This window comes from Poromitra crassiceps (assembly GCF_964638095.1).
Source record: "Poromitra crassiceps genome assembly, chromosome: 8".
NCBI lineage: Eukaryota > Metazoa > Chordata > Actinopteri > Beryciformes > Melamphaidae > Poromitra > Poromitra crassiceps.
This window is the reverse complement of record NC_139629.1, coordinates 6,411,885-6,434,571: the sequence shown is the minus strand read 5'-3', so window position 1 is coordinate 6,434,571 and position 22,687 is coordinate 6,411,885. Positions and strand designations below refer to the sequence as shown.

At 45.7% G+C, this 22,687-nt stretch overlaps 1 protein-coding gene across 1 annotated transcript in view; it reads left to right on the top strand.

Moving 5' to 3' along the window:
• The window catches only part of sema5ba (sema domain, seven thrombospondin repeats (type 1 and type 1-like), transmembrane domain (TM) and short cytoplasmic domain, (semaphorin) 5Ba), a gene marked incomplete at its 5' end in the record, with an annotated part of 147,186 nt that overhangs the window by 19,505 nt on the left and 104,994 nt on the right, over positions 1 to 22,687 (top strand). Inside the window, 2 exon segments of the mRNA XM_083642257.1 lie at positions 18,407 to 18,469; positions 22,376 to 22,474. Coding sequence (XP_083498383.1) covers positions 18,407 to 18,469; positions 22,376 to 22,474 — 162 coding nt within the window.

Below are 22,687 nucleotides of genomic sequence, written 5' to 3'. Positions count from 1 at the left end.
TCACAGCGGGAGGACACTGTGTTCACCAAATGCAATCTTCACTCCGGGAGAACACTACCGCACTTTTGTCCATGGGGGGGGCGCTAAAATCAACGCAAAATGAAAGTTCCCGCTTTAAAGGCCTTCCAGCTCACGATTCCTAATGACCTAATTAGGTGAACGCTGAAAGAACGCGTAACGTAGGTTAGCCTGGGTAAACCCAGCCCCCACGTGACCTGCTCTCAGACCTGCTCTCAGTCACTACCTAGTGACTGAGAGCAGGTCTGAGAGCAGGTCACGTGGGGGCTGGGTTTACCCAGGCTAACTGTAGGTGTGAATGTTCATGCTGCAGAGAAGAACATTTTTAGAGCTTCCCAGAAACTCGTTGATGCCATCCACTCTTAACTGGATGAACATGTTCATCCACTCTAACTGGATGAACATGTGCAGAAGAAGCATCGATATTCCAACCAACGAAAGTATGTTTGCGCCAGTGCTTACAAAGCCATTATGGAACAGATTAAGAGTTATAGCCTTTCATACCCAGTGAAATTTCATTTAGAATGGCCGATTTCCATTTAGAATGGCCTATTTCATTTAGAATGGCCGATTCCATTTAGAATGGGCTATTCCATTTGAGCTGATTGCATAAGGCATTTTTATCCTGATTGGGCTATTATTCTGATTTTTAAGTATTAGGCTCCATGTAAACGCTGCCATTGATTATGGCGTAATGGCAGACTTGAAAAGCCATCTTTACATGTGCTTTGTGTAGATGTGTTTCAAATTCAGCGTCTTTTCATCCAGACAGCTTTCATTTTATACAATGATGTATGTCTACAAATCTGTCTTGACCATAACAAGTGCCAAAACGCTGGCACTTGTTCAAGCTGGCCCTATTCAAATAGCCATATCGCTTTGCCCACGACACATTTATTTACAATATTCATAGGTTATAATTAGTTGTCACAAATGATGTTAGCAGTGTGTCAGTGAGAGGCGTACGTTCTTATCAACACTGTGCCACATTTACCCAACGGCCGCATTTCTAATCACCGCTGCTCACAAACCTTCCTCCGCGTCATTAATATTTGCTGCTGTCGGTCTCGCCCTCTTTCTCTCTCGTCAGATTGGAATTCATTTCGCAGCATCTTTCTGCAGTAAAAGTGATGAATCTTCTTTCCTGCTGCTAATTGTATTTTCTGCTATTTTATTTGGCGATGAAAAATGCATGATTCCCCCCCCCCCCCTCCTCCTCCCTCCTCCTCCTGTAAGGTGTCGGGGGCACAATATTCTTATTGTGTCTAAGAAGTGGCAGAATTGGTAGGAATGGGTTGTCAGGGTTATGTTTGGAGGGGGAACTGATGGCGGGGAGGAACATGCTTGTTGGCCTTTCTAATCGATGGAAATGAACTCTGAAATTCATCTGAGGCAGCAGACATAATAACATTTTAACTGTTTGATTGTAATTAGGGGTTCAAGCCCTGAAGGGGCTGAAACCCTATTGTTTTTGTGCCGGTTTATTATTCTTCTTCTTCTTCTTCTTCTTGTTCATCTGCCCCAACACAAATTCCCGTGAGTTGGTAAATGGTAGAGACGTGAAATTTGGCCCAATGACAGATATTGTTGGCTGGTAGGTCCTCAAAAAAGATTTTTCTGGCGCTATAATCGACGGTTTTACATTAAAGGCCATAACTTCCACGCCGTTGGTCCGATTTTCAAACTTTTTTTTTCCAGATGTTCAGGTGGACCTGCTCTACAAATTTGCCATAAGGACCCTCAATGTCCGCCTGGAAAGTTTTTGAGATATTTGGAAAAGTTTGGAAAACACATTTTTGACATCTCCTCCTAGACCGTTGGACCGATTTGCACCAAAATCGCCAGGAAGCATCTATGGAGCAAGCTCTACAATCCTGAATTTGGAATTTTTGAAATCTACTTTCGTTTAGGAGATATTGATCGTTAAAGTTGTGAGAGGGCGTGGCCTCACAGCTAAATTGTCATAACTTCATGACCGATTAAGGAATCTTCACGAAACTTGCAGGAGGTCTTCGGAAACCATCCTAGACCATGTCTGTCAAATTTTGTGCAATTCGACCAAGAGGGGGCGCCATAAACGCCAGAAATGGGTGTGGCTTAACATAAAAAAGGCTGTAACTCCACACCTGTTTGTCCAATGATCGCGAAACTTGTCAGATATATCAAGGAGGATGTCCTAGTCAGAATCAGAAGCTTTGTCATCTGCGCAAGGCTTGAACCCCGCCCATCGCCGCTTGCGGCTATATTTTTTTAACTGTTTTTAATTGTTGTACGGCGACCTTGAGTGCCTTGAAAGGCCCCTTATAAAATAAATGTATTATTATTATTATTATTATTATTATTATTAAACAGGTTCTGGGGTGGCAGACATACTGTAGTAAACAGGTTCTGGCGCCTTTGGGCGTATTCTAGCATGAGATATTGGCTGTAACTTGCTGTCATGGAAATGCAGACAATACTTTACCTTCATTATCTGGCAGTTTGTGGATCAGCTACAGTGTTGTGTTGAAATGACACTTGATGCATTTTGTTTGTTTGTTTTGCAATAGAGCTGCCATGCCACTGTCAATATGCTCTGTGCATATGAAGCTTAAGAATGTGTTTTATCTATCAATATTATCCTTTACTGTCTTTCAGTGGAATCATAATTGATGTTATGGTGATTTCGGGATATATCGTGACAGACAATTCTGCTGTGTACATCGACCATAACAAGCATATTTTACTCACGTTACTTACTTTGGTTGAGAAAGAGAAGTATGAAACATTTTTAAGGAATATTATTTGAATATTTCTATTTTGTTTGACATCATCACATTTTTCTTCAATATTTTATTTCGCAATTTTCAGAACACGGGGGAACCAAAACTCAGAAAAAAACACAAAAACAAAAACATACATTTTCAGCATATTGTAACAATACCGTGATAATAGAGAGCCCCAGGGATGACGTATTTTTGTAGGCTGAATGCGGAAGTCCCGAACTTCCTGGTTCTTCACTGTTTCTGTCTATGGGATTTTTGAATGGGTTTTTGGCGCGATGCTTCAAATAATGTCTGTGGGCAACGCAAGTTTAATCAAACGCGAACTAAGGTTCAGCGGGATAATCTTCACACATGAGGACCACTTTCATGAGTTTTGTAGCGTAAATGCGAGCCCTAGAAGTAAAAAGCTTGAGCTAAGCTAATCCAGAACTACACACTGTCGCATAGGCTTCCACGTCATGTCAGCGCTCAACCTGGACTGTTGTTGATGTGTGCACTGATTACCCCAGGCTGAACGGGGCTGAACCAGGTGAGGGAAAGATATTTCCGTGTTCGTCCTTTGAGTGGTGACGTTATTGACGTATATATCCCCATCGACTCAAAAGTGTAGTCTCATTTAGCCGTTTGCTAGATAGCCACCCTTTTAACGGCACATAAAAGCTTCAAAACTCATAAAAGTGGTCCTCGTGTGCAGTGTTTGGAATAACGGCGTTTAAAAGAACGGCGTTAGGTAACGCCGTTATTTTTTCAGTAACGGGGTAATCTAACTAATTACTGTTTCCGTCGTTACAGCGCCGTTATCGTTACTGAACGCTAAATGCGGTGCGTTACTATGAAATGATTGAGTAAACTACCCGTAGCCTACACTAGTGTTGTCAAGTGACTGTGAGGAGACCGGGTGGGTTAACATAACGAGATAAACGATTATGATTGGCTAAGGCAGAGTCATGTGTTTCATGGTAGCCAATCGGAGCCAGTGTTTTCACACACGAGCCAGGAGGTAGGACACGCGCGACACACACACACACAGACACACCAAACAGATTCAAGGAAGCAGCAGAAATGGCGAGTCCGGAGCAATCCGATGAAAAGTTGGCATTTTCAAGGTGGTTATATAACGCAAATAGTTACTTTCCCTGGTAACTAGTTAGTTTTATTATAGAGTAATTCAGTTACTAACTCAGTTACTTTTTGGAACAAGTAGTGAGTAACTATAACTAATTAATTTTTTAAAGTAACGTTCCCAACACTGCTCGTGTGTGAAGATGATGTTACTAAACACTGGTTCGCGTTTGATTAAGCCAGCGTTGCCCAGAGAGATTATTAGAAGCATCGCGCCAAAAACCCATTCAAAACTCCCATAGGCGAAAACTGTGAAGAACCAGGGCTGTTAGCATCGATGATTTCCGGACTCGTTCCTGGGGCTCTCTATACTGATCATTTTGGTCACTATAGTTGTGATATGAAATCTTCACAATATAGTCGTGATGTGAAATGTTCACAATGTTTCATCTGAGCTACTGCTTTTCGTCATGTTGTTGATGGCAGGCAGCCCGTTCAGGCTTTGGTATAGTGTGAGGGTGGTATTTGGAGGTAGAGTGTGAGGGGGGTATTTGGAGGTAGAGTGTGAGGGTGGTATTTGGAGGGACAGGATGTTGAGGCAAGATTGGTATTCTCCCAGGCACTGTGTGAGCATGGCACTTGATGCATTTTGTTTGTTTGTTTTGCAATAGAGCTGCCATGCCACTGTCAATATGCTCTGTGCATATGAAACTTAAGAATGTGTTTTATCTATCAATATTATCCTTTACTGTCTTTCAGTGGAATCATAATTGATGTTATGGTGATTTCGGGATATATCGTGACAGACAATTCTGCTGTGTACATCGACCATAACAAGCATATTTTACTCACGTTACTTACTTTGGTTGAGAAAGAGAAGTATGAAACATTTTTAAGGAATATTATTTGAATATTTCTATTTTGTTTGACATCATCACATTTTTCTTCAATATTTTATTTCGCAATTTTCAGAACACGGGGGAACCAAAACTCAGAAAAAAACACAAAAACAAAAACATACATTTTCAGCACATTGTAACAATACCGTGATAATAGAGAGCCCCAGGGATGACGTATTTTTGTAGGCTGAATGCGGAAGTCCCGAACTTCCTGGTTCTTCACTGTTTCTGTCTATGGGATTTTTGAATGGGTTTTTGGCGCGATGCTTCAAATAATGTCTGTGGGCAACGCAAGTTTAATCAAACGCGAACTAAGGTTCAGCGGGATAATCTTCACACATGAGGACCACTTTCATGAGTTTTGTAGCGTAAATGCGAGCCCTAGAAGTAAAAAGCTTGAGCTAAGCTAATCCAGAACTACACACTGTCGCATAGGCTTCCACGTCACGTCAGCGCTCAACCTGGACTGTTGTTGATGTGTGCACTGATTACCCCGGGCTGAACGGGGCTGGCTGAACCAGGTGAGGGAAAGATATTTCCGTGTTCGTCCTTTGAGTGGTGACGTTATTGACGTATATATCCCCATCAACTCAAAAGTGTAGTCTCATTTAGCCGTTTGCTAGCTAGCCACCCTTTTAACGGCACATAAAAGCTTCAAAACTCATAAAAGTGGTCCTCGTGTGTGAAGATGATGTTACTAAACACTGGTTCGCGTTTGATTAAGCCAGCGTTGCCCAGAGAGATTATTAGAAGCATCGCGCCAAAAACCCATTCAAAACTCCCATAGGCGAAAACTGTGAAGAACCAGGGCTGTTAGCATCGATGATTTCCGGACTCGTTCCTGGGGCTCTCTATACTGATCATTTTGGTCACTATAGTTGTGATATGAAATCTTCACAATATAGTCGTGATGTGAAATGTTCACAATGTTTCATCTGAGCTACTGCTTTTCGTCATGTTGTTGATGGCAGGCAGCCCGTTCAGGCTTTGGTATAGTGTGAGGGTGGTATTTGGAGGTAGAGTGTGAGGGGGGTATTTGGAGGTAGAGTGTGAGGGTGGTATTTGGAGGGACAGGATGTTGAGGCAAGATTGGTATTCTCCCAGGCACTGTGTGAGCATGGCTTTGTTCCAAAGTGGAGTGAAGGAGGAGAGATGGGCACAGAGAGAGAGAGAGAGAGAGAGAGGAGGGGGAGAGAGAGGGAGAGAGGACAGGGGGAGAGAGAGAGAGGAGGGGGGAGAGAGAGAGAGAGAGAGGGAGAGAGGACAGGAGGAGAGAGAGGAGAGGACAGGAGGATTGAGAGGGGGAGAGAGAGAGGGAGAGAGGACAGGGGGATTGAGAGAGAGAGGAGGGGGAGAGAGAGAGGGCAGGCAGATTTAGAGAGAGAGGAGAGGGGGAGAGAGAGAGGGAGAGAGGACAGGAGGAGAGAGAGGACAGGAGGATTGAGAGAGGGGGAGAGAGAGGGAGAGAGGACAGGGGGATTGAGAGAGGGGGAGAGAGAGAGGACAGGAGGAGAGAGAGGAGAGAGGACAGGGGGATTGAGGGGTTCTGTGTTGTGGTGAAGGTCGTGAGGTTAAGCCGATGGGATCCTTGGAGAGGGGGCTCTGCCCAAAACATGGCAATGACCCAAGCCATGATTCATCGCAAAGGCATCCATCACACTGTGTGTGTGTGTGTGTGTGTGTGTGTGTGTGTGTGTGTGTGTGTGTGTGTGTGTGTGTGTGTGTGTGCGTGCGTGCGTGCGTGTGTGTGTGTGTGTTTAGCATGACGTCATCCCATCAGTGCCAGAGGAGGCTGTCAGAGCCTGACAGGCCACAGGGGGCAGTGTGTGTGGAGCAGTGTTGTTTTCAGGCGGGGTGATGGACGTCTCTGGAGGGGGGCGGGCTGGGCTGCAGGTGGCGTGTTGTCCGCTGTGCCCATGGGAAGCCAGGGCGCTTTGGGCTTGTTGGTGACTGTCGGGCACAGTTAAGTGGCTCCAACACACCAAACTGCCAGGCTGCTTCTGCTATTTGTAATTCTCCACTCCGAATTTCACACTCTGTTTTTTTTCGTGTGAGTTTCAATTGAATCACAGTTTACTTAATACCACCCCCCCTCCCCTCCCCCCCTCCCCTCCTCCTCTCCCCTCCCCTCCTCCTCTCCCCTCCCCTCCTCCTCTCCCCTCCCCTCCTCCTCTCCCCTCCCCTCCCCTCCCCTCCTCCTCTACCCTCCCCTCCCCTCCCCTCCTCCTCTACCCTTCCCTCCTCCCCTCCCCTCCTCTCCCCTCCTCCTCTCCCCTCCCCTCCCCTCCTCCCCTCCCCTCCCTTCCCCTCCTTCCCTCCCCTCCCCTCCCCTCCATCCCTCCTCCCTCCCCTCCTCTCCTCTCCTCCCCTCCCCTCCCCTCCTCCTCTCCCCTCCCCTCCTCTCCTCCCTCCCCCAAGTACCGTCTGAAGCAGGTGAATTGAAGGAAGCTGCTGCAGGAGATCAACTGTAACGATCCACGTGGGCCAGCGCCCACAAACAACCCACTCGCTCCACCAGCTCAACTTAGCTTTATTACACTAATGAATGTCTCAATCTCCCTCCCTAGCCTGTGCTCATATGCTGTTACAGTGTGTGTGTGTGTGTGTGTGTGTGTGTGTGTGTGTGTGTGTGTGTGTGTGTGGCCGGGGGGGGGGGGTCTTCAGTTTTCACGCTTTGTTTAATTGAGTTTAGTTTAGTTTCATTATCTTTCCTGTCCTCTCCCTTCATTAGATTTCATTTAATTCCCTGTCCTGTCCCTTTCCCTGCCCTGTCCCTGTCCTGTCCCTGTCCCTGTCCTGTCCCTGCCTTCACAGTCTCAAAAACACTGGCATGAGGGATCAGTGCATCTAAAACCATCAAGGGTGACGTGACGCCCACAATGTGTCAATCAGAGTGATCATCCAAATCCATGAACTTCCCCCCTCTTGCAAGCAGTAGATATAGCCTAGATCTCCATGAGCCAAAACACCACACATTAGCATGAAATATACAAGAACCTTGAGCTCAAAAGATCAATTTATATATTTATTGATTTTGTAACAAATACAAGAAAAGACAAAATGCAGTACTGTAAGTTCAAGTCAAAGCCAGAACAACCCAAACTTCCCTCCCTCCACCACCTACCCCTTTCCCCACCTAAGAACAATACGTAACCACCCACCCCTACAGGTCCAAGCATACCTACTTTCTGAAGTACAGTACACAGAGTATGTGCCTTTTCAAAAAGAAACAAAAACAAAAACAGTACAAGAATGAGGAGGGAAAACAAACACACAAACGTCATAAATAAAAAAAACATGTCTGATTGAGCGTATATTCGCCCGGGAAAAAAATCGCTGGGCGTCCGAGCGACAGAGACAGAGCGATAGGGAGAAAATACACTCGTCGCCCCAGATTAAATATCCCAACTCGAGCTAAAATACGCTGGCATCAGTCGCTCGCTGTTCAACGCTGATTGGCTGCCGTGTCTCGCCATTCCGAAGTGTCGGCATTCCGATCATTGACTTCTACGCTTTCGGACATAGCATCTTGAGTTATTTAGCCTACAGGGGTGGGAGAGGTTAGGTTCTGGGGGAGGTTAGGTTTAGGCGTGGGGGGTGGGAGAGGTTAGGGTTAGGGTCTGCAGGAGGTTAGGTTTAGGCATGGGGGGTGGGAGAGGTTAGGTTTAGACGTGGGGGCTGGGAGAGGTTAGCTCTAGCCAGTCCCCCGGGTTAGGGTTAGGGTTCTTTCGCAATGGTGAGACAGATCTCCATTCCGACAATTTTGTCGGAATGCCGGTATTTCGGAGTGCCGACATTTTGGAATGCCGAGGTGTCCCCGTGTGAGAGCGAGTCAATCACACTGGCTTGGAACAAACCACTGGTTTATTGTGTGGCAACAAACCGCATTGACAGGCTGACAGCTGACAATTGAAGTCTGTACTACCGGTATGGAGCTCGCATTAGGAGCACGCTGATAGGCTTAGCTTGTAAACATCTACGGTGGCTCATAGTGGACAAACATCATGACATTGCGTAACGTTATAGACAGACAATCTGACAGACAATCTGTCCGTCAATTCGTTTGCCTGTTGATGAGCGGTTTAAACAGAGCGACAGGGTTGAATCAAGCGACAGAGCGAAAAATAAATATCTTGGTTTGAACACAGCTTAAGATCAATGTATTTAAACTACATTTTGTCCCCAGAAAGATTTTTGCAATTCTCCTACTGTAAGTTCTCATTAAATGTGGTTATACTATTTTATTCCCATTTAAATTCCTAAAGAGCCACATTCACCGTACCAATTATCCCAAAAAAAATCTTATTAACTGGAAAACGACATTTTCTCCGCAGCAGCAGCTTCTCTCACTGAGTCTCGGGGCGACGCTATTTTATTTTCTTCCATTTAAGCCCATTCCATTGAGCTTTAATTAAAGCAAAAGGAGCATCCGGAGTGCTTGAGTAATACAATATCACTGCAGGACAAATACCAAAGACACGCTCACAATCATTCTGCCATCCAAATGAAACTGTGCCAGACTGTTTATGGTTTGGGGGAAAACGGGTGAGATGAGATGGAGAGAGTGAACCAGCTTTTGTTTTCCCCCTGAAGTTTACCGTTTGTTTGACTCCCCCGTGCGCGTGACCACACTGTACTGTCCCACTGCCCCACAGTCATTTAGTCTCGAGATCATTAACCCACTGTGGGTCCTCTTGGAGATATTGTGCCTGACAATTATAGCCCTCCTGGGTGGTGGAGCGGAGCAAAGAGAGAGACAGAATGATACAGGATCAGACAGAGTGATGGAGAAAAGAGAAACAGAATGATACAGGATCAGACAGAGTGATAGAGAAAAGAGAGAGACAGAATGATACAGGATCAGACAGAGTGATAGAGAAAAGAGAGAGACAGAATGATACAGGATCAGACAGAGGGATGGAGAAAAGAGAGACAGAATGATACAGGATCAGACAGAGTGATGGAGAAAAGAGAGACAGAATGATACAGGATCAGACAGAGTGATGGAGAAAAGAGAGAGACAGAATGATACAGGATCAGACAGAGTGATAGAGAAAAGAGAGACAGAATGATACAGGATCAGACAGAGTGATGGAGAAAAGAGAGACAGAATGATACAGGATCAGACAGAGTGATGGAGAAAAGAGAAACAGAATGATACAGGATCAGACAGAGTGATAGAGAAAAGAGAGACAGAATGATACAGGATCAGACAGAGTGATGGAGAAAAGAGAGACAGAATGATACAGGATCAGACAGAGTGATGGAGAAAAGAGAGAGACAATGATACAGGATCAGACAGAGTGATAGAGAAAAGAGAGAGACAGAATGATACAGGATCAGACAGAGTGATGGAGAAAAGAGAAACAGAATGATACAGGATCAGACAGAGTGATAGAGAAAAGAGAGACAGAATGATACAGGATCAGACAGAGTGATAGAGAAAAGAGAGACAGAAAGATACAGGATCAGACAGAGTGATAGAGAAAAGAGAGACAGAATGATACAGGATCAGACAGAGTGATGGAGAAAAGAGAGAGACAGAATGATACAGGATCAGACAGAGTGATGGAGAAAAGAGAGACAGAATGATACAGGATCAGACAGAGTGATAGAGAAAAGAGAGACAGAATGATACAGGATCAGACAGAGTGATAGAGAAAAGAGAGACAGAATGATACAGGATCAGACAGAGTGATGGAGAAAAGAGAGAGACAGAAAGATACAGGATCAGACAGAGTGATAGAGAAAAGAGAGACAGAATGATACAGGATCAGACAGAGTGATGGAGAAAAGAGAAACAGAATGATACAGGATCAGACAGAGTGATAGAGAAAAGAGAGAGACAGAATGATACAGGATCAGACAGAGTGATAGAGAAAAGAGAGAGACAGAAAGATACAGGATCAGACAGAGTGATAGAGAAAAGAGAGACAGAATGATACAGGATCAGACAGAGTGATGGAGAAAAGAGAGACAGAATGATACAGGATCAGACAGAGTGATGGAGAAAAGAGAGAGACAGAATGATACAGGATCAGACAGAGTGATGGAGAAAAGAGAGACAGAATGATACAGGATCAGACAGAGTGATAGAGAAAAGAGAGACAGAAAGATACAGGATCAGACAGAGTGATAGAGAAAAGAGAGACAGAATGATACAGGATCAGACAGAGTGATGGAGAAAAGAGAGACAGAATGATACAGGATCAGACAGAGTGATAGAGAAAAGAGAGACAGAATGATACAGGATCAGACAGAGTGATAGAGAAAAGGGAGACAGAATGATACAGGATCAGACAGTGATGGAGCAAAGAGAGAGACAGAAAGATACAGGATCAGACAGAGTGATGGAGAAAAGAGAGAGACAGAATGATACAGGATCAGACAGAGTGATGGAGAAAAGAGAGACAGAATGATACAGGATCAGACAGAGTGATGGAGAAAAGAGAGACAGAATGATACAGGATCAGACAGAGTGATAGAGAAAAGAGAGAGACAGAAAGATACAGGATCAGACAGAGTGATGGAGAAAAGAGAGACAGAATGATACAGGATCAGACAGAGTGATAGAGAAAAGAGAGAGACAGAAAGATACAGGATCAGACAGAGTGATGGAGCAAAGAGAGAGACAGAATGAAACAGGATCAGACAGAGTGATAGAGAAAAGAGAGACAGAATGATACAGGATCAGACAGAGTGATGGAGAAAAGAGAGACAGAATGATACAGGATCAGACAGAGTGATAGAGAAAAGAGAGACAGAATGATACAGGATCAGACAGAGTGATGGAGAAAAGAGAGAGACAGAAAGATACAGGATCAGACAGAGTGATGGAGAAAAGAGAGACAGAAAGATACAGGATCAGACAGAGTGATAGAGAAAAGAGAGACAGAATGATACAGGATCAGACAGAGTGATAGAGAAAAGAGAGACAGAATGATACAGGATCAGACAGAGTGATGGAGAAAAGAGAGAGACAGAATGATACAGGATCAGACAGAGTGATGGAGAAAAGAGAGAGACAGAATGATACAGGATCAGACAGAGTGATGGAGAAAAGAGAGACAGAAAGATACAGGATCAGACAGAGTGATGGAGAAAAGAGAGACAGAATGATACAGGATCAGACAGAGTGATAGAGAAAAGAGAGACAGAATGATACAGGATCAGACAGAGTGATAGAGAAAAGAGAGAGACAGAATGATACAGGATCAGACAGAGTGATAGAGAAAAGAGAGACAGAATGATACAGGATCAGACAGAGTGATAGAGAAAAGAGAGACAGAATGATACAGGATCAGACAGAGTGATAGAGAAAAGAGAGAGACAGAAAGATACAGGATCAGACAGAGTGATGGAGAAAAGAGAGACAGAATGATACAGGATCAGACAGAGTGATAGAGAAAAGAGAGAGACAGAAAGATACAGGATCAGACAGAGTGATGGAGCAAAGAGAGAGACAGAATGATACAGGATCAGACAGAGTGATAGAGAAAAGAGAGACAGAATGATACAGGATCAGACAGAGTGATGGAGAAAAGAGAGACAGAATGATACAGGATCAGACAGAGTGATAGAGAAAAGAGAGACAGAATGATACAGGATCAGACAGAGTGATGGAGAAAAGAGAGAGACAGAAAGATACAGGATCAGACAGAGTGATGGAGAAAAGAGAGAGACAGAAAGATACAGGATCAGACAGAGTGATGGAGAAAAGAGAGACAGAATGATACAGGATCAGACAGAGTGATAGAGAAAAGAGAGAGACAGAATGATACAGGATCAGACAGAGTGATGGAGAAAAGAGAGACAGAATGATACAGGATCAGACAGAGTGATGGAGAAAAGAGAGACAGAATGATACAGGATCAGACAGAGTGATGGAGAAAAGAGAGAGACAGAATGATACAGGATCAGACAGAGTGATAGAGAAAAGAGAGACAGAATGATACAGGATCAGACAGAGTGATGGAGAAAAGAGAGACAGAATGATACAGGATCAGACAGAGTGATAGAGAAAAGAGAGACAGAATGATACAGGATCAGACAGAGTGATGGAGAAAAGAGAGAGACAGAAAGATACAGGATCAGACAGAGTGATGGAGAAAAGAGAGAGACAGAAAGATACAGGATCAGACAGAGTGATGGAGAAAAGAGAGACAGAATGATACAGGATCAGACAGAGTGATAGAGAAAAGAGAGAGACAGAATGATACAGGATCAGACAGAGTGATAGAGAAAAGAGAGAGACAGAAAGATACAGGATCAGACAGAGTGATGGAGAAAAGAGAGACAGAATGATACAGGATCAGACAGAGTGATAGAGAAAAGAGAGAGACAGAAAGATACAGGATCAGACAGAGTGATGGAGAAAAGAGAGACAGAATGATACAGGATCAGACAGAGTCATGGAGAAAAGAGAGACAGAATGATACAGGATCAGACAGAGTGATAGAGAAAAGAGAGAGACAGAATGATACAGGATCAGACAGAGTGATAGAGAAAAGAGAGACAGAATGATACAGGATCAGACAGAGTGATAGAGAAAAGAGAGACAGAATGATACAGGATCAGACAGAGTGATAGAGAAAAGAGAGAGACAGAATGATACAGGATCAGACAGAGTGATGGAGAAAAGAGAGACAGAATGATACAGGATCAGACAGAGTGATAGAGAAAAGAGAGAGACAGAATGATACAGGATCAGACAGAGTGATAAGGAAAAGAGAGACAGAATGATACAGGATCAGACAGAGTGATAGAGAAAAGAGAGACAGAATGATACAGGATCAGACAGAGTGATAGAGAAAAGAGAGAGACAGAAAGATACAGGATCAGACAGAGTGATGGAGAAAAGAGAGAGACAGAATGATACAGGATCAGACAGAGTGATGGAGAAAGAGAGACAGAATGATACAGGATCAGACAGAGTGATAGAGAAAAGAGAGAGACAGAAAGATACAGGATCAGACAGAGTGATGGAGAAAAGAGAGACAGAAAGATACAGGATCAGACAGAGTGATAGAGAAAAGAGAGAGACAGAATGATACAGGATCAGACAGAGTGATGGAGAAAAGAGAGACAGAATGATACAGGATCAGACAGAGTGATGGAGAAAAGAGAGAGACAGAAAGATACAGGATCAGACAGAGTGATAGAGAAAAGAGAGAGACAGAATGATACAGGATCAGACAGAGTGATGGAGAAAAGAGAGACAGAATGATACAGGATCAGACAGAGTGATGGAGAAAAGAGAGAGACAGAAAGATACAGGATCAGACAGAGTGATGGAGAAAAGAGAGACAGAATGATACAGGATCAGACAGAGTGATGGAGAAAAGAGAGACAGAATGATACAGGATCAGACAGAGTGATAGAGAAAAGAGAGAGACAGAATGATACAGGATCAGACAGAGTGATAGAGAAAAGAGAGACAGAATGATACAGGATCAGACAGAGTGATAGAGAAAAGAGAGACAGAATGATACAGGATCAGACAGAGTGATAGAGAAAAGAGAGAGACAGAATGATACAGGATCAGACAGAGTGATGGAGAAAAGAGAGACAGAATGATACAGGATCAGACAGAGTGATAGAGAAAAGAGAGAGACAGAATGATACAGGATCAGACAGAGTGATAAGGAAAAGAGAGACAGAATGATACAGGATCAGACAGAGTGATAGAGAAAAGAGAGACAGAATGATACAGGATCAGACAGAGTGATAGAGAAAAGAGAGAGACAGAAAGATACAGGATCAGACAGAGTGATAGAGAAAAGAGAGAGACAGAATGATACAGGATCAGACAGAGTGATGGAGAAAAGAGAGACAGAATGATACAGGATCAGACAGAGTGATAGAGAAAAGAGAGAGACAGAAAGATACAGGATCAGACAGAGTGATGGAGAAAAGAGAGACAGAAAGATACAGGATCAGACAGAGTGATAGAGAAAAGAGAGAGACAGAATGATACAGGATCAGACAGAGTGATGGAGAAAAGAGAGACAAACTGATACAGGATCAGACAGAGTGATGGAGAAAAGAGAGAGACAGAAAGATACAGGATCAGACAGAGTGATAGAGAAAAGAGAGAGACAGAATGATACAGGATCAGACAGAGTGATGGAGAAAAGAGAGACAGAATGATACAGGATCAGACAGAGTGATGGAGAAAAGAGAGAGACAGAAAGATACAGGATCAGACAGAGTGATAGAGAAAAGAGAGACAGAATGATACAGGATCAGACAGAGTGATAGAGAAAAGAGAGACAGAATGATACAGGATCAGACAGAGTGATAGAGAAAAGAGAGAGACAGAATGATACAGGATCAGACAGAGTGATAGAGAAAAGAGAGACAGAATGATACAGGATCAGACAGAGTGATAGAGAAAAGAGAGAGACAGAAAGATACAGGATCAGACAGAGTGATAGAGAAAAGAGAGACAGAATGATACAGGATCAGACAGAGTGATGGAGAAAAGAGAGACAGAATGATACAGGATCAGACAGAGTGATAGAGAAAAGAGAGAGACAGAAAGATACAGGATCAGACAGAGTGATAGAGAAAAGAGAGAGACAGAAAGATACAGGATCAGACAGAGTGATAGAGAAAAGAGAGACAGAATGATACAGGATCAGACAGAGTGATGGAGAAAAGAGAGAGACAGAAAGATACAGGATCAGACAGAGTGATGGAGAAAAGAGAGAGACAGAAAGATACAGGATCAGACAGAGTGATGGAGAAAAGAGAGACAGAATGATACAGGATCAGACAGAGTGATAGAGAAAAGAGAGAGACAGAATGATACAGGATCAGACAGAGTGATAGAGAAAAGAGAGAGACAGAATGATACAGGATCAGACAGAGTGATGGAGAAAAGAGAGACAGAATGATACAGGATCAGACAGAGTGATAGAGAAAAGAGAGACAGAATGATACAGGATCAGACAGAGTGATGGAGAAAAGAGAGACAGAATGATACAGGATCAGACAGAGTGATAGAGAAAAGAGAGACAGAATGATACAGGATCAGACAGAGTGATGGAGAAAAGAGAGACAGAATGATACAGGATCAGACAGAGTGATGGAGAAAAGAGAGAGACAGAAAGATACAGAATCAGACAGAGTGATAGAGAAAAGAGAGACAGAATGATACAGGATCAGACAGAGTGATGGAGAAAAGAGAGAGACAGAAAGATACAGGATCAGACAGAGTGATAGAGAAAAGAGAGACAGAATGATACAGGATCAGACAGAGTGATAGAGAAAAGAGAGACAGAATGATACAGGATCAGACAGAGTGATGGAGAAAAGAGAGACAGAATGATACAGGATCAGACAGAGTGATGGAGCAAAGAGAGAGACAGAATGATACAGGATCAGACAGAGTGATGGAGCAAAGAGAGAGACAGAATGATACAGGATCAGACAGAGTGATGGAGAAAAGAGAGAGACAGAATGATACAGGATCAGACAGAGTGATAGAGAAAAGAGAGACAGAATGATACAGGATCAGACAGAGTGATGGAGAAAAGAGAGACAGAATGATACAGGATCAGACAGAGTGATGGAGAAAAGAGAGACAGAAAGATACAGGATCAGACAGAGTGATAGAGAAAAGAGAGAGACAGAATGATACAGGATCAGACAGAGTGATAGAGAAAAGAGAGAGACAGAATGATACAGGATCAGACAGAGTGATGGAGAAAAGAGAGACAGAATGATACAGGATCAGACAGAGTGATGGAGAAAAGAGAAACAGAATGATACAGGATCAGACAGAGTGATAGAGAAAAGAGAGAGACAGAATGATACAGGATCAGACAGAGTGATGGAGAAAAGAGAGAGACAGAATGATACAGGATCAGACAGAGTGATAGAGAAAAGAGAGACAGAATGATACAGGATCAGACAGAGTGATGGAGAAAAGAGAGAGACAGAATGATACAGGATCAGACAGAGTGATGGAGAAAAGAGAGAGACAGAATGATACAGGATCAGACAGAGTGATGGAGAAAAGAGAGACAGAATGATACAGGATCAGACAGAGTGATGGAGAAAAGAGAAACAGAATGATACAGGATCAGACAGAGGGATGGAGAAAAGAGAGAGACAGAATGATACAGGATCAGACAGAGTGATGGAGAAAAGAGAGAGACAGAATGATACAGGATCAGACAGAGTGATGGAGAAAAGAGAGAGACAGAATGATACAGGATCAGACAGAGTGATAGAGAAAAGAGAGAGACAGAATGATACAGGATCAGACAGAGTGATAGAGAAAAGAGAGAGACAGAATGATACAGGATCAGACAGAGTGATAGAGAAAAGAGAGACAGAATGATACAGGATCAGACAGAGTGATGGAGAAAAGAGAGACAGAATGATACAGGATCAGACAGAGTGATAGAGAAAAGAGAGACAGAATGATACAGGATCAGACAGAGTGATGGAGAAAAGAGAGAGACAGAAAGATGGAGGATCAGACAGAGTGATAGAGAAAAGAGAGACAGAATGATACAGGATCAGACAGAGTGATGGAGAAAAGAGAGAGACAGAAAGATACAGGATCAGACAGAGTGATGGAGAAAAGAGAGAGACAGAAAGATGGAGGATCAGACAGAGCCATGTTATAATGACAGAGTTTTACGTGAGTGAGGAACCTTCCCGCTGGGGCAGGGAGATCAGAGGCGAGGAGGAGACGCAACACTGCTCTGGCCCCTCGGACAGGCCATGCCAAGCCATGCCAATGTGTGTCAGCTCCAACCTCTACCCTACCTCTCTCTCTCTCTCTCTCTCCCTATCCCCACCTCTCTCCCTCCCTCTCTCTCTCTCTCTCTCCCTCTCTCTCTCCCCACCTCTCTCCCTCTCTCTCTCTCTCTCTCTCTCCCTCTCCCTCTCCCCCTCTCTCTCTCTCTCTCTCTGTCTGAATTAATCTCATCTCTGAAGTCCCTAAACAAGAGCCAGTGCCGTGTGTGTGTGTGTGTGTGTGTGTGTGTGTGTGTCTGTGTGTGTGTGTGTGTGTGTGTGTGTGTGTGTATGTGCGTGCGTGCGTGCCTGTGTTTGCAGCACAGCCCCGCAGTGCTGCTGCCTGTCCTGCATCCATAATTAAGCCCGCGACACGACGATCAAGAGGAATCTAATTGGGCAGTAAGAGGAAAAGGGGCTGGCAGAGCGGAGGGGAGTGCTGCAAACCTCGCTTTGACGAGAGGAAAGGAGAAAAAGACAGATATATACATATAGAGAGAGAGGGAGAGAGAGCTAGAGAGAGGGAGAGAGAGAGAGATGGAGAGAGAGAGAGAGGGAGAGAGAGAGAGAGAGAGAGAGAGAGAGAGGAAGAAAGAAGAATTTGGAGAGAAAGCCATTTACATAGTAATCTGGCATCCTCAGCTCTTCAGCTGCCTGGTTGGGTGCCTTCTTCTTTGCCCGCCACTCTCCACAAAGCTCTTGGCCGGGCGCGCCGGTCGCCATGTTTACACAATAAACAAACAGCAATGAGGTTCACGTCTTTTCATGCATCTTTTTGTGCGCGCCTACAATATTAGCGACAGTCAAGTGTTGCCTAACTGTTTTGTAGCATCTTGAAGGACTCATCTGACTGCTTTTTGTCTCTCTTTGGTCTCTTTTTTTTCCTCTTTTTTCTTTTCGGTTCCCTAGGCGACGGAGTGGGCACCGGACGAGGATACCAGGAGGTCCTGTCAGAGCAAAGGAAAAACAGAGGTAACCTTGAACGCGCCCCCAATTACACCACTTGATGTCAAAGCTGCCCAGGCTTAAGAGAGGCCACCTCGCTATCTGCCTTGTGATTGTCGGGGTCCCAGGGGCCTCATGGGGAGGGCCTCTATACATAACCGCTATTTCAGACCCTTCAACCAAGAGGTGTTTTTTCTCTCGCCATGAAGGAACACAGTCAAAAGGAAAATACCCCCGCACACTCCCCCCTGCACACACACACACACACACACGCACACACGCACACACACATGCACACACACACGCACACACACACACACACACACACACACACACACACACACACACACACACACACACACACACACACACACACACACACACACGTACATTTACACATGTACACAGGCAGTCTCTAGTAAGACAGTTGAGATGACTTCTCGGGAGGATTGATTACCGTGTCGTCTTTATCTCCAACTGTTCCTAGAGAGAGAGGGAGGCGAAACTCAACACAAAAAGCAGGCGATCACTTCTCTCTCTCACACCTGCATGACTGCAGTGACCTCGAGTCTGTCACAGAACACAATGCAGCACGAGCTCCTCGAAAAGGATGGCTATGCTCGAGTGCATAACCTTTACATACAGTAAACAACGTCCAAAACAATTTACCCACCGTTTTACAGCCAAAACAGTTAGCGACCGAGTAGGCTATGGCGACATGCTGCATTCACATGCTCCTCGGATGGTCGCATAGAGAGGCAAAGAGGAACGTCACTTCCTGCTTCAGCACTGTACCAGAGATTTTCATCCGCCATTTATTTTCCCATAGACATTTCGTAAAATGCTTATAAAATAGTTTCACTTCGTCGAACCAAACGGTTCAGCTATAACGCTATAATCGGGAGAGACCATAGAACATTTCACTCGGACCAAAACTCGGACCAAAACAAAAAAAAAAAATTCTTTAAACCCGTATTTTTTTTAAATGTTTTGGTCCCAGTGAAATGTTATGCGATCTCTCCTGTTTCTAAATATATACTGTATGTACCGTTTGGTTTGAACCAGTAAAACTATTTTTATACGCATTTTACGAAATGTGTATGGGAAAATAAATGGCGGATGGAAATCTCCGGTACAGTGCTGAAGCAGGAAGTAGGCGGCCACTTTGCCTCTCTAATTCCCAAGTTGGGAAGTCGTGTGTTCATGAGCTTTTGTGGAAACAACACGGACGCTGCAAAGACGATGTGTTGTATTTGATTGCGCAGAGCGTTTAAACAACACGTTGAAGCTGTTTCCAAAGGAAACGGCCGGGAACTCATTTTCCCGACACCGCATGAAGGCGGCGCAAGCAGCCTACTCTCACTGCCAGACGCACCAGAAGGGGGAGACAAAAGTTACGCACTGCAAAAGTTGCACCCTAGAGCTTTAAGGAAAACAATAAATAAACCCATTTCATTCCATTGTTTAAACAGATTTGGCTCCATTCATTGAAACATAATTGAGGGCTTTTAGACGCAGCTTACATTTTCAGCCCAACATCACAAATACATTTTCATTCAGCTGCCAACCAGCATCCACATTTTGGAACACTGATGAGTGTGAGAGGTAGAGCGGTGCCAACCTGATATCAATATATCTACAACCTGCTCACCACCCCAACCTGCTCACCACCTCAGTGAGTGTGTGCAGCCTAACCTGCTCACCACCTCAGTGAGTGTGTGCAGCCTAACCTGCTCACCACCTCAGACAGTGAGTGTGTGCAGCCTAACCTGCTCACCACCTCAGTGAGTGTGTGCAGCCTAACCTGCTCACCACCTCAGTGAGTGTGTGCAGCCTAACCCGCTCACCACCTCAGACAGTGAGTGTGTGCAGCCTAACCTGCTCACCACCTCTGACAGTGAGTGTGTGCAGCCTAACCTGCTCACCACCTCTGACAGTGAGTGTGTGCAGCCCAACCTGCTCAACACCTCTGACAGTGAGTGTGTGCAGCCTAACCTGCTCACCATCTCAGTGAGTGTGTGCAGCCTAACCTGCTCACCGCCTCAGACAGTGAGTGTGTGCACCCCAACCTGCTCACCATCTCAGACAGTGAGTGTGTGCAGCCTAACCTGCTCACCGCCTCAGTGAGTGTGTGCAGCCTAACCTGCTCACCATCTCAGACAGTGAGTGTGTGCAGCCTAACCTGCTCACCATCTCAGACAGTGAGTGTGTGCACCCCAACCTGCTCACCACCTCTGACAGTGAGTGTGTGCAGCCCAACCTGCTCACCGCCTCAGTGAGTGTGTGCAGCCTAACCTGCTCACCACCTCAGTGAGTGTGTGCAGCCTAACCTGCTCACCACCTCAGTGAGTGTGTGCAGCCTAACCTGCTCACCACCTCTGACAGTGAGTGTGTGCAGCCCAACCTGCTCACCGCCTCAGTGAGTGTGTGCAGCCCAACCTGCTCACCACCTCAGTGAGTGTGTGCAGCCCAACCTGCTCACCACCTCAGTGAGTGTGTGCAGCCCAACCTGCTCACCACCTCTGACAGTGAGTGTGTGCAGCCCAACCTGCTCACCACCTCTGACAGTGAATGTGTGCAGCCCAACCTGCTCACCGCCTCAGTGAGTGTGTGCAGCCTAACCTGCTCACCACCTCAGTGAGTGTGTGCAGCCCAACCTGCTCACCACCTCTGACAGTGAGTGTGTGCAGCCTAACCTGCTCACCACCTCAGTGAGTGTGTGCAGCCTAACCTGCTCACCACCTCAGTGAGTGTGTGCAGCCTAACCTGCTCACCGCCTCAGTGAGTGTGTGCAGCCCAACCTGCTCACCACCTCAGTGAGTGTGTGCAGCCTAACCTGCTCACCACCTCTGACAGTGAGTGTGTGCAGCCCAACCTGCTCACCGCCTCAGTGAGTGTGTGCAGCCTAACCTGCTCACCACCTCTGACAGTGAGTGTGTGCAGCCCAACCTGCTCACCACCTCTGACAGTGAGTGTGTGCAGCCCAACCTGCTCACCACCTCAGTGAGTGTGTGCAGCCTAACCTGCTCACCACCTCTGACAGTGAGTGTGTGCAGCCCAACCTGCTCACCACCTCTGACAGTGAGTGTGTGCAGCCTAACCTGCTCACCGCCTCAGTGAGTGTGTGCAGCCTAACCTGCTCACCACCTCTGACAGTGAGTGTGTGCAGCCCAACCTGCTCACCACATCTGACAGTGAGTGTGTGCAGCCCAACCTGCTCACCACCTCTGACAGTGAGTGTGTGCAGCCTAACCTGCTCACCGCCTCAGTGAGTGTGTGCAGCCTAACCTGCTCACCACCTCAGTGAGTGTGTGCAGCCCAACCTGCTCACCGCCTCAGTGAGTGTGTGCAGCCTAACCTGCTCACCACCTCTGACAGTGAGTGTGTGCAGCCCAACCTGCTCACCACCTCAGTGAGTGTGTGCAGCCTAACCTGCTCACCACCTCAGTGAGTGTGTGCAGCCTAACCTGCTCACCACCTCAGTGAGTGTGTGCAGCCCAACCTGCTCACCACCTCTGACAGTGAGTGTGTGCAGCCCAACCTGCTCACCACCTCTGACAGTGAGTGTGTGCGGCCCAACCTGCTCACCACCTCTGACAGTGAGTGTGTGCAGCCCAACCTGCTCACCACCTCAGTGAGTGTGTGCAGCCCAACCTGCTCACCACCTCTGACAGTGAGTGTGTGCAGCCCAACCTGCTCACCACCTCTGACAGTGAGTGTGTGCAGCCCAACCTGCTCACCACCTCAGTGAGTGTGTGCAGCCTAACCTGCTCACCACCTCAGTGAGTGTGTGCAGCCTAACCTGCTCACCACCTCCTCGGCTCCGCTCTGCTGACTTTGCTATACTGCAACATTTTGAAAGCTGCTCTATTCCCCCCCCCCCCCCCCCCCCCTCCCCCTCCCTAACCCTCTCCCCTTTGCCGCTCCCTGTAGGTTGAATGTCAGAACTACATCAGAGTCCTACTGGTGAACAAGACGGAGGTCATGACATGCGGAACCAATGCTTTCCAGCCCCTCTGTATCACTCGAGAGGTATGGGGACATGTGTGTGTGTGTGTGTCTGTGTGCGCGTGCGTGTGTGTGTGTGTGTGTGTGTGTGTGTGTGTGTGTGTGTGTGTGTGTGTGTGTGTGTGTGTCACTTTCAGACGTTGTGGGAGTTCTGCTGGACTACCCTGCGCCACAACATAGGATGAAAAATGGTACCTTTTACGTGTGTATATTTTGCACGGGGGGTCGTGACCCAAA